This window comes from Pygoscelis adeliae, unplaced genomic scaffold (assembly GCF_000699105.1).
Source record: "Pygoscelis adeliae isolate BGI_AS28 unplaced genomic scaffold, ASM69910v1 Scaffold27, whole genome shotgun sequence".
Taxonomy (NCBI): Eukaryota; Metazoa; Chordata; class Aves; order Sphenisciformes; family Spheniscidae; genus Pygoscelis; species Pygoscelis adeliae.
Genome location: NW_008825410.1, coordinates 7663593 through 7681388, shown reverse-complemented (window position 1 = coordinate 7681388; position 17796 = coordinate 7663593). Strand labels below are relative to the sequence as shown.

General features: G+C 39.8%; 1 protein-coding gene across 1 annotated transcript in view; it reads left to right on the top strand.

Moving 5' to 3' along the window:
- NEBL (nebulette) overlaps positions 1-15626 on the top strand; it is a 98593-nt gene extending 82967 nt beyond the window's left edge. The window contains exons 26-27 of the mRNA XM_009330561.1: positions 7978-8093; positions 14467-15626. Of these exons, the coding sequence (XP_009328836.1) occupies positions 7978-8093; positions 14467-14643 (293 nt within the window). The 3' untranslated portion in view covers positions 14644-15626. The remainder of the gene's footprint in view (positions 1-7977; positions 8094-14466) is intronic.
- The last annotated feature ends 2170 nt before the right edge of the window (positions 15627-17796 follow it).

Genomic DNA, 17796 nt, shown 5'->3' with positions numbered 1-17796 from the left:
AATCATAGGAGCCATCCCACCACATCTCTGTGATGCCAATAAGGTCATAGCCCTGCAGGCGTGTGCACGTCTCTAGCTCCTCTTGTTTATTCCCCATGATATGTGCATTTGCACAGAGGCATTTAAGTTGGGCCCCTGATGAAGCTGTCTTAGTGGCTGGGGGTTCTTTGTGCTGCTCTTGGAGCTCTCCTTCCTTCTCCAGGCTCTGGGCATCTATTGCTGGCCCTGGCATCAAACTGGTAGGAGTGGGATAGATTGAGGTTCCCCTCCCCTGGCATCTCTAGTTTAAAGCCCTCTTCACCAGCTTGGCAAGCCTATGACTGAAGATGCTCTTCCACTTCTCTGACAGATGGACCCCGTCAGCCCCCAGTAGACCAGGTTTCTCAAAGCGAGTCCCATGGTCTAAGTAGCCGAACCTCTGGCTGTGGCACCAGTCCCGTAACCATTTGTTGACTCGCCAGATTCGACTGGCACTTTCAAACCTCTTCCCTTTGACCGGCAGGATTGATGAAAAAACTACCTGCGTTCCCGAGTCCCCTACTGCCACCCCCAGGGCTCTGTAGTCCTTCTTGATAGTCCTCAGACTGCTCCTGCCTGGGTCACTGGTGCCCACATGAAACAGCAGCAGCAGATAATAGTCAGTGGACTGTACAAGGCTTGGTAGCCTCTCAGTGACATCCCTGATGTGAGCCCCTGGTAAGCAGCACACCTCTCTAGAGAGTGCGTCCGGTCGGCAAATGGATTTACTGTCAAGTAAACAGCTCTTGCTGGCTGCACTAGGCTTAATCTTTTCTAAACTTCCACTATGACTTTTTTCAAATACTGTGGAGACCTAGAATACAAGTAGTTGAGCAGTGCATGCCATATGCTAGCCCACAGGAGCATTCTGCATTACATGGGACACATTGTTTGGAGCTGGATGCTGGGACATCTGGAGGGAAGCATCTGTGAGAGGCTCAGCTCTTTTGTGGTTTGAACTCCGAGGGAGCTTGCACAGCAGTGAGGTGCTTGGGGTGGGGGCGTACCTTGGGACAGCTGAGCTGATCTAGCACATTGCTGCCTTCTGCTGCCTGTGGCCTTGGGTACCTGGTCCTGCCTCCTTCCTTGCATTGCATCTGTTGCTGGTCTGATCCCTTGCTGAGCTGACTTAGCTCACCAAGCCAGCAGAAAAAGAGAAAGCGTGGTAGGGAGGGTTAGATTGCCTCAGCCAGCTCATGGACCATCAACCTCAGATACGCAGTGGGAATCGGGGATGGAGTGCCTATAGCCTCGTTGAGAGGTATCACCTCATGACCCCTGCTGAGTTCTTCCAAAACTCTTAACTTTAGCAGAGAATTATGTTTAGCACATCATCTTTAAAAGCCTGCTGAAAGCTCATCTGTCATAGCAATCAAGACACTTTTTTTCTCTTTTTACGTCTTTCACATCCTATCCCCATTGTATGTATGTATCCTGCCTTACTTGCTGCCAAAGTATCGAGATTCTTGTTTCTGATTAGCCTGTGATACGGGCCTTCTTTAAAACTCTAATTAAATTCTTGGTTGACCACAGTTATGTCCCCTTTATCCTGCTGTTCATGCTTGGGCAGGATGTAAACTTCTGCAAAATGAGTGTATTAGCCTTCTTCAAATCTCTCCCTCGAACTGTTTCTCAAGATACTTGTATGGTTAACACAATGCTGGGCTGAGCTCATCTCAGGAGCTTGAACAGGAATTTACACAGCATGGGAAATAAACAGGAGGAATTAGAGGGTGTGTGGTTGCCCGAAGAGGTGTACTGAAATCTCCATCCTGAACTCAAAATTGATTAGACAAGGCCCTAAACAACCTAACTGCAAATTTGGCCCTGATTTTAAAAGGGAGACAAACTATATTACCTCTAGAGGTCTCTTCCAACCTTAATTATTCTATGATGACCCTTCTTTTTTTTATTGTGTGTTATCTTGTACTCTATTGTCTCTTCTTTTTCACTTTGTTTCCTTTCTTTGAATTCAAGCTCTTTGAAACTGTCTCTGTTACTTACATATAGTACTTTTACATATTTTATATGTAAATATATTTAAACTATAACTTTAAATACATATATAAATAAATGTTCTTTTTCATATAGTCTACTTTTTTTTTTTTGCCAGATCTGTTTGGCATTCATTTTTCCTGGCCTTACTCAGGTTGATTAGTACCTTCTCATCAAAAGTCTTGCTGTAAATTTTGATGGGACAACTCCTGGAGGGGAAGTACTACTTCAGCACAGAAGGATAGCTGAATCAGACCCTGAGTGATTGTCCTGGTTTTGGCAGGGATAGAGTTAATTTCCTTCCTAGTAGCTGGTACAGTGCTGTGTTTTGGATTTAGGATGAGAATAAAGTTGATAACACACCAATGTTTTAGTTGTTGCTACGTAGTGCTTACACTAGTCAAGGGCTTTTCATCTTCCCATGCTCTACCGACTGAGAAGGCTGGAGGGGCACAAGAAGCTGGGAGGGGGCACAGCCAAACTGGCCAAAGGGACATTCCATACCATGTGATGTCATGCTCAGTACATAAACTGGGGGGAAAGCTGGCTGGGGGGGCCGCTGCTCAGGGTCTGGCTGGGCATTGGTCGGCAGGTGGTGAGCAATTGCACTGTGCATCACTTGCTTTGTGTATTATTATTATTATTATTATTGTTATTATTATTTTATTTCAATTATTAAACTGTTTTTATCTCAACCCATGAATTTTTCTCACTTCTCTTCCAATTCTCTCCCCTGTCCCACCACGGGGTGGGGGCGGGAGGAGTGAGCGAGCGGCTCTGTTGTACTCAGTTGCCGACTGAGGTTAAACCACAACAGTGATGTCAGATGCATTACTGTGGAAGTAATTTTGTTATTAGAAACACTGAATTCAGTTAGATTCAGGAAAGAGGTGAAAACTGTTGATAGTATTCAAGTATGCCAGTCTTGGTAAGTGATGATAGTGTACCACTTTATTCAAGGATGTGATTGGCAATACAAATTTTAACCCAAAACACTTGAATATTTTAATGATGGGGAGCAGCAGCCAACATCTGGGGAAAGTGATAAAAACCAAAAAAATGAAGTACCGAGCCAGAGTTTGTAACCAAAGTTGCCTTCGTGACACTTTGTGAAGAAGGCTTTAAAAAGGTATCAGTTGTTATTATCCACCAGCTTCAATGCAGCAATAATAGTTTACCCTAAGGCTGTATCTCCTTAGCTATGTAGTCTTGTAACTTGGACTGGGAAGTGGTCAAGGGGGTTGTGCAGTTTGGGCAGTGACCCATCCACATGAACAACATGCGGGGTGTACCCAAGTACCCCAGAAGTGTACTCTAGACCTACAGTTCCCCACATGTGATTGCATCACTACTTTGACAATGTTTTCTGCTGCATGGGACATAGCTGAGTAATTTCTAAGGGAAGGGCAAAAGAAAGAAGGAACTGAAAGCTATAGGAGAGACTTTCTAAGACCATGAGGCCAGCTCTAGATGTTGCAACCTGTGGAAAATAAGGCAGCGGCAAGGCAAAACAAGGGAAGGACTTCAATATATGTGGAGCAACATGGTTCCCATAAGCAGCTTCATCTATTTTGGGAGAGCTAGTCATAGTGTCGGTAACATAAAGATGTATGATTCTGGCTCATTGCAACTTTCGTGCTCCTCAGAAAATCTACAGCTTGATCATCCTCTTAAGGACACTGGAATTAAGCACATCATCATCATCTTTCTTTTTACTTCCTGCTCTCTCATGTTGTTGTTGTTATTATAAAATGTTGCAATATTCTTAGTGAGTTCTCTGAAGTCTTAGTAGCCTAGTAGTGAAAGCATGAGTTGAGATAACATCAACACATAAAGTGAAATAAACACTTAAAACTGCATGATGTCTGTAAGAGTAAATGAAGTGATTATTATTTTACATCTGGTCCAATAAACGGCATGTATTGTAATAAACGGCAAAAATGCAGTAATTAGCAGTGGGGAGACATTGTTTTACCATGGATTATCGAGGTTCTGCTGTACAAAAGAATGAAAGAGAGTTTAAGTATGGTTTTGATAAAATATTATCTCTTGGAACCTGCCCTTTAAATGGTTTTTCTTTTCAGTGTAAACTTTTTTTTACCTTGTAGTTATACAATGCTCTCTTAATTATTCCTTTCCTGTTTCCACAGTCTGACCTTTTTCTTTCCAAGCCCTTCTCAAAGCATGTCCTGATCGGTACACACTCTGCAGACCCCATTGTCTGCTGCAGCAAGTTGCTACCCGCTATCATTCTCTGAGCATTGTCTTTTTCTTGGAGGCTTCCTTCTCTGCCTTTTATCATGTTCATTCATTTTTCTCTTTCTTTTCTCTGGGAAGCCTATAAAGATCTAGTAAGAGAAATATGATAAACTCCTTCAAGTAGATAATTTAAAATTAATATCTGGCTTGATTGGTAAGTGGGACAAGAAAAAAAGTAAGTTTTGATACATCAGAATGCATCTGGTAAAGTCTTAATGCAACAAGAAAAAACATCCACCTGTACTTCTGGGAGCAATGGTCAGCCCTCAGCTCCCTCAGCAATAAATCTGGCTTCAGCTAAATGAAATTCGTGTTCCACCACTGTGTTTTATTGTTCCCTTAGGTTAACTAAAACCATTGCTTTTGCTGCTGCTGCAGTCAATGATGTTATAGAACTTTATACTTTGGTCTGAGCCAAAAGATTGCAGTTAACTATGGGTGGTGATGATGAAGAAAAGTCAAACTCTCTTTCTGCATCATTTAATCTCACCTTGAATTACCTGTATGTCACCAGAAACACAGCTCAGATCTGTTGTCTCTTCACTAATCTGCTTATTTATTTGGTTCCCAAATTATCTTCCATAGACAGCCATCTGGAGATTTCTTAGCTATTTTTTGTTAAAAACTGTTAAAAACTATTGATTGTTTTTTGCAGCCCTACTACAGTATTCTTTTAATGGAAAAAAAGGGTGAAATTATTCAATCAAGTGTCTTCACTGATATGTGCTGATACATATGCTCGTATATATGATACCTAAATAAATGATTGGAAGATAATTAGCAAAGCTAATCCTAGAAATTCCTTTTTTTTGTTTGTATAGAATCTTTTTCTAATACTTCAGCTTCTAATGCTTCCCAAAATTTCTCCTGCTTTGGAAGAAATGCTTTATTTCCCTGGGCTTACGGTTTCCATTGTTGCAGGTAAATTAGCAAACAGGTTTGCTGAGACAGTTTGACAGAATTCTCTGTTTGTGAGAAGCTGATTGCAAAAGAGGAAAGCATGTCTCAGATCTGCTGCTGACAGTTGTCGCGGAGGCAGGAGGTATGGTTTATCCTCCCCAAAATAAGCCTGTCAATTTGGAGGCTATAATGAAGCTGACCGCCAGTAGGCTTGCTGCCTTACACTGACAAGGGATGATTGGTAGAAAGATCTCTTTTGGGGAGAAGGAATCCAGAGTAAAAAGTTTTCTACCAGCGTCTTCACTTCTCTTAAGAAGAAGAAAGGGACTCTCAGGGTGCCTGCTCCTGCCAGGGACCAGGGAAAAGCTACCAGCCCTTTGTCGCTGCAGAGCAGGCAGGGTGCTGACTGATCAGCGGCCAGTGTCGGCTTAAGATAATACTTCCTGTTAAGTTAAAAAGTTCAAGCTGTGCTCAGTTTTCAGCCCACAAGACCAACTTACTACTGGTGTGGGGAGATGAGACTCCATTTGCTTCTATGGACTGACCTACGTTTATGCTGGTGGCGAATTAGGCAAAATATATTAATTCTGGCTTGATTGCAGAACCTTTGATTAAATTATGTTTTTCTCTATTTTCTCATGAAGGGCTACATCTGGTCATGTAGGAATAGCTTGTAACAACACTGAAACATAAATTATTTGATGAACTACTTAGGACTATTCACTTAATGCATGATAATCCTGTGAACATGTTAACAAGCAGCAATTCTCTGATGATTAAACTGCTTTAAAAATGTCTTTGTACTCATATGTCATTAGAATGAACTTGGCACTTCTAAAACATCCATTATTCATCATGTTCCAGCATTGCATCTGACTGTGTATTGCTTTAATTTCGCTCAGTTAACAAAGCAATCTATTCATTACAATAGTTTGAAACATGTTTTCTAAACCAGAAAAACCCTAGTTAACTATACAGCGTTACTTATCTATACAAGTATAGTAGAGCAAAAAATAACATCCCAAATTGTAATTACATACTTAGTGCATTTAAATATGCTAATTAAAATGAAATGGATGTTTTAAGAAAAAACTTCATTGAAATCAATGATATTGTTATTTGGGGAAGCAGGATAGGTAAAACACCTTGCTGAAAGCACAAGGTTGACCTTTCTTTCTGAAATAGTTCAGCAAACATTTTCTCAGTAATCCTTTTTCACACACATTTATTGTCCTGATCACTCAAGATGCAGAGAAGGTTAGAGTATTATTACTGCAAATATGAATACTACTTATATATTTTATTTTTTTTATGGTTGTTTCCTGCTTCTCCTGTATCTTTTCGTTTTACAAGTCCTGGGTCCTTCCATACATTGTGAACCCCTTTAAATCCTACTTCAGCTTTGCTCCTTTTTGAATCTGTGTGTGATGGCTGTTCCAGAAGTACTTCTCCACTTCCTAGCAAGCCCATGAGATGTATCTCAGAAAGTATAGGACTGCTGATTGACTGCATGTTTGAAGATTTTTGACTCGTGGGCTGCACGGGCTCCATCTCCTGTAAGCGAAAGATGGCTTTTGTCAGAGGAGTTAGACAGAATACTGGCTAAATGGACCACTTGAAGAAGTATCAACAGAAATGCATTTTCTTTTCAGTGTAGCTAAATGAATTTCCAGAAAACTAGAAAAATTCTGGTAAATAACAGTGGAAGATGGGCTAATAACCTCCATACAAGCCAGAAATCTTTATTCTCAGAGTGCACTAGAGTCTTGCAAAACATGCACAGATATGCGGTGACTAAACTTTTAATTGTTAGATTTTGAAAAGCACTTCAGTCTCTTAATTTTGCTTTAAAAATGCTTCTTGGGTTTGCTGGGAAAATAGTGGATAGTCACGTGCTGTGCTTACTTCTTACAGATTTTTGATCAAACAAGTTTTTAACACATTCTGATTCAGTCTGTTGCCGAAGTAGGATGTTTGAACAGCTATGGAAGGTTTACAAATGCTTTCCTAGTAAGCAATAGAGGTAGGGAGTCCTTGTTGATTGTATTAACTCTTTCAACAGCTCTTGGTACAATAAAAGTCAACATGTTTAGCCTACGGAATTGTTAAAATAATGTAATTGTTAAAATAATGTGAATAAAATGTGTGAAAGAGATGGAACAATTGTGTGGTAAGAGGAAGGTACTGAAAGAGGTAGACTTGGAAAGATTTCAGTAACCAGTATCTCTCTGTGTTTGGCTAAGAATGTTGATGGAATCAGAATAAACTAAGAAACCCAACTGTGGGCTCACTTTTTTACATTTCTGTCTCTTCCTGTGAATCACAGTTCTTTGTTCATAGCCCAATAAATAAGATTTAGTTTGCAATGAGTTAAGAATTAATTGCAGAGAATTTCTACAGTTTCAAAACTGTATTAGTATATAGCTTTTTTCACCAACCTTTCCTTCAAAAATGGCAGTTTATGGCACATGATATTTAGTGCGTCATCTATGGCAGCATCAAAATTGAGTTAGTGGTGTTTGAAGCTTTTGTATGCCTTTTTATGGTCAGACTTCTTAAGATACGTTAAGCTTTTCCTTCCAGCTAGCCTTGATAGTGTTTGTGGATATGTTGCTATAGCTTTGGCTACATTTATGTGTAATTCAACCTATGAAAACCCTTATCTTGTATATGGAAATCATTCTGAACTGTTTCATACTGAGGAATTGTTATTTACAATGCGAATAATCTACAGTTTCTACAAAATGCTAGATATGGACTTTTTTTTAAACTTAATTAATGTGTCTGTATTTCTTTAACACACAGCCCCTGTTCTCCCTGGGGCATATCAGCAAAGCCAGTCCCAAGGGTATGGATACATGCACCAGACCAGTATGTCATCCATGAGGTCCATGCATTCACAGCCTCATTCAGCAGGTCTGGTGAGTATTGGATTTAAGAGCGATTTTATTTGGTAAGCAACATCATCAGCTGTTGTGAAATCTCTTAAATATGAGTGAATTTGTCCCTTTGAATTGTATAGTTGGACTATTTGGCTGTCCTCGTCCTAAATGTAAGAAATAGTCCTCATGTATAAAAAAGATGAAGTGACTGAGGGCAGTGGCAAGAACTTTTATGTCAGAATGCATTAAAAAAAAAAATTATGATCTCCAGAAGGCAGAGAAATAGCTGAATATTCTACCTGCTAAAACAAATAGTAAATGGTTGGACAGTATTTCACAGGCTGAGCTTTGATATTATGCTCTGTGATTAATTCAGGCTCCTAGCGCTGGATGAAAAAACCACTGATCTCTTAAGATCACTCTGTTGGTTTAAATTTGTTTAAAATTTTTTGACTTTCTGATTTTGTACGAGCAGGCTTTGTGCCTATCCGTATTACTCATCTCTGCTTGTATACAGCTAGCTGAGAACTCCATATTGGTGTGCCCTTTCTCATTCAACAGAGCATGCACTGTTGAATTCAACATGCACCCACTCATGTCTGATCCAAATCGAGTTATACTGCTGGGTGACTGAGAAGAAGCTTTATCATGAAACCATGGCCACAGTCATGAAGTTCTTAATTGTGGTGGATGAGAATGTAAAGCTGGAGTGAATATTTCATTTTAGAAGTAACTGGTCATGGAAGGAGAGCTGAATGGATATTCAGCTGGGTTTTTTAGGAAATTGAGCTTCTTTTTTTCTTTTTGAACTCTTTATATATAAAGGTCAGTTTTAATGGTTATCATATTTTTTGTCATATCACTGCCTAGAGATTTCATAGTTCAGATCCAGTCACCTTTTACCTTAAAAATATTGACTTCTAATTTTGAATTTTAAACTGTTTTGAATGGATGTATATTTACTACCTCTGTCACCTTTTTTAGAGATGAAGAAGTATTTAATTATGAACCAAACTTAGAGCTTGCTGAGCTGAAAAAAACTGTTTTCAAGATTAGCTGAAACTTGTATTTTTCTTTAAGACTGAAATTCCATGGCATTTTATATTGTAAAGATCATGGCATTCTGGGACGTTTGGGTGCTTTCAGGATTGCCGGTTTCTTAGCTGCTTGGGGGCTGAGGGGGGCTAACTTGCTGGGATGTCTGGGATCCAGATACCTGCATCTTTGGGTGAGCCAATAATCTGGTGTCATGGTTTAACCCCAGCTGGCAACTAAGCACCACCCAGCTGCTCACTCCCCCCTGGTGGGGTGGGGGAGAGAATCAGAAGAGTAAAAGTGAGAAAACTCGTGGGTTGAGATGAAGACAGTTTAATAGGTAAAGCAAAAGCCACGCACACAAGCAAAGCAAAACAAGGAATTAATTCATCGGCAGGCAGGTGCTCAGCCACCTCCAGGAAAGCAGGGCTCCATCATGCATAACAGTGACTTGGGAAGACAAACGCCATCACTCCAAATGTCCCCCCCTTCCTTCTTCTTCCCCCAGCTTTCTATGCTGAGCATGACGTCATATGGTGTGGAATATCCCTTTGGTCAGTTGGGGTCAGCTGTCCCGGCTGTGTCCCCTCCCAACTTCTTGGGCACCCCCAGCCTACTCGCTGGTGGGGTGGTGTGAGAAGCAGAAAAGGCCTTGACTCTGTGTCAGCACTGCTCAGCAGTAACGAAAACATCCCTGTGTTATCAACACTGTTTCCAGCACAAATCCAAAACACAGCCCCATACGAGCTACTATGAAGAAAATTAACTCTACCCCAGCCAAAACCAGCACACCTGCGAAACTCTTTGCACACCTGCTCCAAAAGAGGCATCTCGGATGCAGCTAGAAACCTGGCATGCTCTCTTGTCTTTCCACGTTCACATCAAAAGAATATCTTTTCTTTAGCTTCTGCAGCTTTTCCAGGTGTGCTGGGCATGTCACACCTGCAAGACAGCTGTGAGGCAGCCGATACTGGAATCAACCATTATTTTCCAAGGATACTGCAAGGCACTTGGGGAACCGACTGCTTTCCAAAAAGGGCCAGAGTCCAAAAAGTGGGAGACCTGGAAGCCTGGGCTTTGCCAGCAGACTTGCTAGTCAGTGGGGAGCAAAGCAGCCTTCAAATCCAGCAGATAGAGAACAGAGATGCCTGCAAATCTCAAAACGCATTTAGCAGCCTTTGCAGCTATCTGGGCAGTTAGATGGCTACTATTTCCCTGATACCTCTCTCTCCCAGTGACTTACCTGGTGGCTACTTGTTGAAACAATATCATTACAATCATCTTGAGAATCATCATTTGCCTGTCATTCCAGAACTGGGAATGCAAAGGTAATAGGAAAAGGAAGGGAGTGAAGTTAAAGCATGTAAAAAATAAAGGATTGACTGAGTGTCTCCTTTCAACAGGATTTCTTATTCCTTTTGTAAAACTGTTGTCATCTGACATTCTTTCAAGTGATAATAGCTGTTTATCATGGGGGAAAAAGGAAACAGCAAATGTCATAGTTTGAGTGGATCTTGTTGCTGTTAAAAACTGAGTGGGTTTCCTTGAAGACAATGAAACCCAAACATTTCCAGAGGGAGAAAATCAAGGGCTGCTGGCCTGGCGCTGACTGCTAACTTGCCAGTCTGGTGAGGAAAACAGAGTGTGATCTTACCACCTCCCAGGGTGATGATTCTGCTCCAAAAGAGGCATCTCGGATGCAGCTAGAAACCTGGCATGCTCTCTTGTCTTTCCACATTCACATCAAAAGAATATCTTTTCTTTAGCTTCTGCAGCTTTTCCAGGTGTGCTGGGCATGTTACACTCAGCTATTGGGATGCCACAGGGGGTTCCCCAGTGTGTGCTGGGGGAAACCTTTGTTTGGGGATGTGTTTAAGTCTAGTGATTTGCACAGACTGAAGATGGAAGGCAGCCTTGGAGTGCTTTTCAAATTCAGTGTGGACGTGCCCTAGGAGATCTGACAAACTTTCACAATGTTAGGTTCATAGCTTTCCGCTGCCTGTTTGGTTCTGGGCTTGGAGCAGTACTGCCAGAGATGCAGCCTTGTCTGGCTAAGCCAGGCAGAGGGAAGAAAGAAGTAAGAGAAGAAAGTAAGAGGGGGAAGAGATGGGAGGAAAGAAATCCCATCCTGAATACTGGTCTCAAAGCACAAGCAGTTTCTGAGACTTAACTAAAAACAATGAAGGTGACAAAGTCACCCATAAGTGCCTGAGTTTGGCCAGGACATCTCTAGGATGAGAGTGATTAAGCTCCCATGAGTTATATCAGGGTGGGGATGAATGGAGAATTAGCTGCTGTAGTAAAACCTACTCCTTTCAGCCAGTTTGTTGCACTGTTATCAAATCAGGGTCCCCAAAAGACATCAGTTGATTTTATAATCACGTCCACCAATTTCCTATACTGAGAAACAGAAATTTTCTAATCTCTAAATTTTCAAATTCTGGTTTATTTAATTTTGAGCATGATCCTAACACAGTCTCTGGGTAGATTTTTTCCTAGACAAATTGTGTTATTTTCTGATTCTTAACTTTTGCTCACTTTCTATGAGCAGTTCTGCATAATGGGCTGAATTATATTGTTGCTCAGAGTACAGAATGTTTTATAACGGACCCCTGAAGGCTGTTTGCCTCTTTGGAAGGTAACAGAGGGTGTTCTCATGTCTTTAGATAACTAAAAGTGGTAGGAAAACAAAACCTAGGTTGCAAATTGGCTTTCCTTGGTAGCTGTTCTATGTGAAGGATGCTGCGACAGGTACTTTTCCTTGCAAGGAGCAACCCATAGAATAAATATAAACTGGTGGATGAAGTGGAAATATGCATCTGTCAGCTCACATCTGGCTGGGGAGCTGGGAATATGAGAGCGGGGCTTCAGTACTTCGTATGCACAAGACTTCCTGTTCTGTCTAAGCAGCAGCTGCAAGTTAGACCTTTGAGGAGGTGGGAGATAAGTGAGTATTTGACTGTTTTACAAAACCCCAACCTTTTCTTATACCCTCTTGTGCTCTCAGTACCTGCTAAACTCACTACTGATAGAAGAATAATTCACTAAAATGCATTTTAAAAACCCCTGCTTTGAGTCCTTTAAGCATTGTAATTCTCAATTATATAGCCCAGGCTACACTCTGAAGTGATAATTAGGCATTAAATGCTAACAGGATTATTATGGAGATTTCTCCTGACAACCATTTAGCACCTAATTAGGTGTTAAGGCCATAAATTTAGGTTGCTCAGCAGCATTTAGGGCCCTAATAAATTTTTTTAAAGTTTGAAATTACCAGCTTGTCTTCACAACTGTGCCACCACAGTGATGTAGTCAAGCTGCCTTAAAGGAGACGGCAGTAGTATGTCCTGCACCATGATGTTCTAAGGATGAGTGAGGATCCTTCTGGGTGAGCAAAAGCTTCTCTGTTTTTTTCCAATTATATATTAGTTTAATAAAACATTTAATCTCTTCCCCCAGTCTTTGCCCATTTAAGGGAGATATATAAGCATGGCTCAGAGGAAAATCCATTCTCTGCCTTATGCCAGATATGGACTTACTACCATTTTTCTTAAACGGACCTTTTTTTGAAATAAATTGTTTAAAGGACTAACTGCTGCTGAGCTTGTTGTAATAGCATATTTTTCACTGTTTTTTTTTTGGAATTAGTTTCAAGGCTCAGTAGAGAGATCCGTTGAAACAGTTGGAAAAAATAGGATTCTTAAAGGCAGAGACCATTCCTTAGGGTCTTCCGACCGCTAGTTTTCTAGTTTGTGAATCTTTAAGGAATTTTTGGTGATGATAGAACCCTCCCAATTAGTTACTTCAATGTAGTACATAAACAATGATGGGTTTTTTCATCACCTTCCATGAACTCGTGGAAGACATTAAGGAGCCACCAAGAAACCACATACCTCTGGTTGGAAATCGCTCTTGGTTCACAGCCTGTAGGGCAGCATCATTACAAGGCACGGCAGAGAACAATTATACAGAGCAAGACTCAAATACAGTTCAGAATAGGCTTGTCAGGAAAGGTAGTGGTCTCCAGTGTTTAACCAGGAGTTGATTTCTCTGTAGTGTTTAATCTGCACTACCAATGATAAAGGCAGAATCAAGACAAAAAGTGTATTTCTAGCATGGGAACAGTAATAATGAATTGCCCTATAGTGTCTGGATTAGATGATCCCACATTTCCAACACGTGATAAATGGCCTACTCACCGTATGTGGAGGAATCTTCATCTTTTCTGAAAACAATTTCATTAAAAACCCTCAAAAACCATATATGAGATGGACTAAAACTAATCCAGAGTTGTTTTCCTCAGCTGGGGAGCAGAACAAAGTTTGCTGTCTCTTAAAAGGTTCAGACAACAGTACTAGGCATTATCTAAAACATTGACTGTTTTTACCTTTTTTCTCTTTAAATCATTGTACCAGAAAAATTCAGCTAGGTATGGTGACATATCAAAAATTGCTGGTAGGGAAATTGAATGTTATCAGTGATGCTTGAACTGCTCTTGACTTCTGTTGAGAGACAGGGTAAGGAAAAGAAAGTGCTCTTGGGAATTTTCAAATGGGCTACTTTTGTTCTGCTGTTAAGATACAAGGGGAGACTGTTCCCTCTGAGATTGAAAATCCACTTTGAATTCCAGTAAATGATAGCATTTTATTGGTTATGAGTGGGAATAAATACTCTATTTAGAAAGAAAATGGAAATCTTGGCTTACAGTGGACAGAAGTGTAGAGAAATTTGGCTTAGCTAATGATAGGACTTCATGTTCTGTTTAGATCAATCTTTTATCTGAATATGCAAAAATGAGTATTCATAAAAATCATTTTTGCAGACCTTTTGAAATCTTGTTTGTCTTTTTTTTCATTAGATAATAACATACTCCTAATTCTTAATTTGGGGTAAAATCCTAATGAAATGAAGGACATTCAGTGAGATGGCAAAGTTAATGACCTGGATGAAGACTGTGTTTCTTTTCTGTAGTGAAGACATAGGAGAAGCTATTTGGGAATCATGCAAATAGGGAGCAGAAGCACAACTAGCCGTGGCTGGATGTAATGAACTGTTACTAGTGGATATACGAAAGAACGGTTGGAATATTTCAAGAGGCAGTGAATGGCTTGAAATCTGTTTGTATGAGGACTTTGGACAATGTAGGTTCACAAAAATAATTGTTTTGGTACTCAGAAAAAGGGGCTGTATTCACTGTATGTTTGACAGGGTGGATGGTGTACTGTTTCTTTTCGACAGGCAACTTGTGATTTCTCTCTCTGCCTTGCTCCCTCTGTTCTTTTTCCTGCTCTTTTCATTTTCTTTGTGCAAAGAAGAGAAGGAATCTATCTCTGTTTAGGCTTGAGACTTTACAGCTTTGTTTTCTTTCCTTCAACAGAGAACATACAGAGCTATGTATGACTACAGTGCTCAAGATGAAGATGAAGTTTCCTTCAGGGATGGTGATTATATCATCAATGTGCAACCAATTGATGATGGCTGGATGTATGGTACTGTTCAGAGAACTGGGAAAACAGGAATGCTTCCAGCAAATTATATTGAGTTTGTTAACTAATTTTTGTCTCTAGTCCTTTGAGCTTTATTATGATTTACTCAGAATCTAACCTTTTAGAATGGTCAGAAGAATCTTTTAAGAGTACATGTTCATTACTTTATCACTGCTATAACAGTCTGCATTCTCACTCAGAATCCGATTTAGAGTCCTTTAAAGTAAAGATAAAAAAATCAACAAGAAGCTCAGAGCTTTGAAAACAGCATTGCTTATAATAGCGCTCCCTCAAAATGAAAAACATATAGGGAAGCCTGGTGCTGCCAATCCTATAAAGATTTCAGTTAATTAGCTGTAAAGGGGAAATACCTTTTCCTTACACCTCAAAGACATGATTTCTCTTTATAATAACAACTATAAAATCGATTCACTTCTTATGGCACTCTAAAGTCACAGGAGGTTAACACATTGAGTTTGAATACATCTTCAAATTATTAGGGAGGTGTTTAATGTTTGAGCAGTTAGCGTCCTAATAAAAATAAAAATGTTGAGTAGATAATTCAATCATTTGAAATAATGACAAGTAATATGCTAGTAAAAAAACAAATAAAAAACGCTACTGCCCAGCAGCCTTACAGTAAACAGGTCTATTTTGACAGCAAAAATTTCCTGACTCTTGCGTACCCACATTTATTCCTGGATTACCCATTTTCTCTTATTTCCAACAGTGACCTCTTCTATCAGCTTTGCTTGCATCCCTGTCCATCAGGTAGATCCATGCCTGGATTCATGGTTCTTTGGTATCTTTTCCACAGAAAATTCCTTGCAAAGACTATCTAGAGTATAAAACCTGTCAACTCTTCTGTTTCCTTCTAATAATACTTAGCATTTAAATAGAAACTTCCATTAGGGCAATGTACAACCAATACTTCATGTTAGTTCCTTTACCTTCACCTGTACTGCTGTAAATAAATATCCTGTGTGAGGCCCCAGTGCTGTGCAGTCGCACAAAGCCTGCAGTCACATCCCTCCTTCTTACCACAGGTAACTCGCTTAATGGCTGCTTTGCTGATGAGCTAATGTACCTCCCCCTGCTGCAGAAATACTTGCAACTCCATTGAGGAGTGGAGGAGAGCTCTGGTTATTGTAGTGCATTTCAGCTCAATGGCCTATTGCTTCAGTTTCCTCCAAAAATCTTGGTGATCCAACAGTGGGTTGTATGTTTGCCAAATGAGAAACTCTGGGAGGAAGGACAAAAGAGTTAAAGATTCACGTGGGAACTTACTCATGTGGATGCATACATGTGTAAGGAAGAAAATGTTTTTGCCGATAGTATCATTTGTGGTGTTCAGCTATATGCTAGAGAAGTTAATTTGGGAGTAGCTCTCAGAATGTTGAGCCTGCACTGGCTTTCTTCCATTTCTGAAATTTTTAAAGTAGAATTAAATATAAAGTTTATGGACAATTTTGTATTTCTCGTTTCAGAAAGTAAGCAAGCCTGCAATATCTATTTAAAGAATAAAGAAGGAAGGCGGTATGGATTTGTTATGTCAACTGAAAGTTGTCAATGCAAATACCGGCTAGTTCTATTTTTGCGTACAATTAGGAATTGGAAGGCTTATGTAATTTTTTTTAGGTGTTGCTAACACGGTGCTGATCCCAGCTGCCAAACAGGGTGGAATGGCTGCATTAAAAAAATAAATTAAAAAATGTCCATGACTGTGGAATTGCTCGTGCTTTCTTGTCAGCTGCCTAATTTCAAGGCTAAAGCTGACCAGGAGCATCTAACTTCAAAAAATGTGTTTTAAAACCAGGGATGTGATACTGTAAATATACAATCTGTATGGGTGACACCACTGTCATTTAAAATTCTTCAGAGTTTTGCATATAGAGCTGCTGCTGCAACAGACCTTTATGCATTACTGGTGACTTCCACACTAAATTAGCAAGCTTTGCAAGTCAAATGGCTTCTTCAAAAGGCTGATGTGGTAAGCTGAGCTAGAAGCTCTGAAACAAGCAGTCTGCTTCTGTGTTGGTTTTCATCATCAGCCATCAACAGCAAGGAGAGGAATCCCATCTTACGATGGCTGGCAAATTTTTTGATGATGCTTGAGGCAGAATTGGCTATCACTTGCTGCCGTGCTGCTCTATTAGCTGTGTAATGCTGACCACAATAAAAACAAGTTGTCAGTTTGTTAACCAGATATGAATAAAAAGAAATATAGGGAATAGATGTATTGCATCAAGTTACAATTTTTAGTGACTTATAAATAAGAAAGTTGCCACCTATAAATACACTAGCATTCTTCGTAAGTGAAGAGATGGCTTGCAGTGTTGAACACTGTGTGTATAGTGAAAAGTAAATCAGAAAATGAGTATTTGATGACATTAGAGGACCATGTTATGCTAAACAATGGAAATAAAATTTCCTTTATGAATTTTGAATATTCATTAGCCTGGCAAAGCAGCTAAAGCAATTTGCAAAATAAAAAAGGTCAAGAAAACAAAACAGTAGGTGAATTGTATTTCTCTTGAGAATGGTATGTCAGCAGAATTATTAAGATCTGTTTTAAGTTACTCATTCATGTAGTCAGGTTTTTATGTTGTATATGCTTAGCAATTCGTGTTCATATGGAGTGGTTCCTGCTTTTTGATCCAAAACAAACTTTAGTGTCATTATGCAGCTTTGTTCTAAGCAATGCTATCAGAGGCCCAAAATTATCAGAGTGCACGTTACAAAACATTATAAAAATGTTTTTCAAGATCTAAAATTTGTAAGGTATGGAAAGTAAGTCAGCAACTAAATTGTGCCAGCACAGGTTTTACAAGGCATATGTTGGAGCCTGTTACATGCAGTGGGATATGGGGGTGAACAGATGTTGTATGCTGTCTCGTCACCTTTAAAGTATATGTTCCTTTTTAACACAGCATGTTCCCCTCGCTGTACTTTCTTCCTGTAGACAATATTTTTCTGGGGAAAGGAAAAGACTTTTAAGGAGCCAAATTTTCCAAGATGGTCCAAAGTTCAGGTTGGAAGTTCACACATTCAAATTTTAAGCATTTTAGAAATAAAGAAGATACAATGTGCTGTAATTCTTACTAACACGAGTATAAATGTAGAAAACAACATAGAGCATATTCATACATATATACAAGAACAAATGGGTGCCTTGCTTTTCATTACTCTTTCTTGCCTGGCTAATCTTAATTTTCTAAACA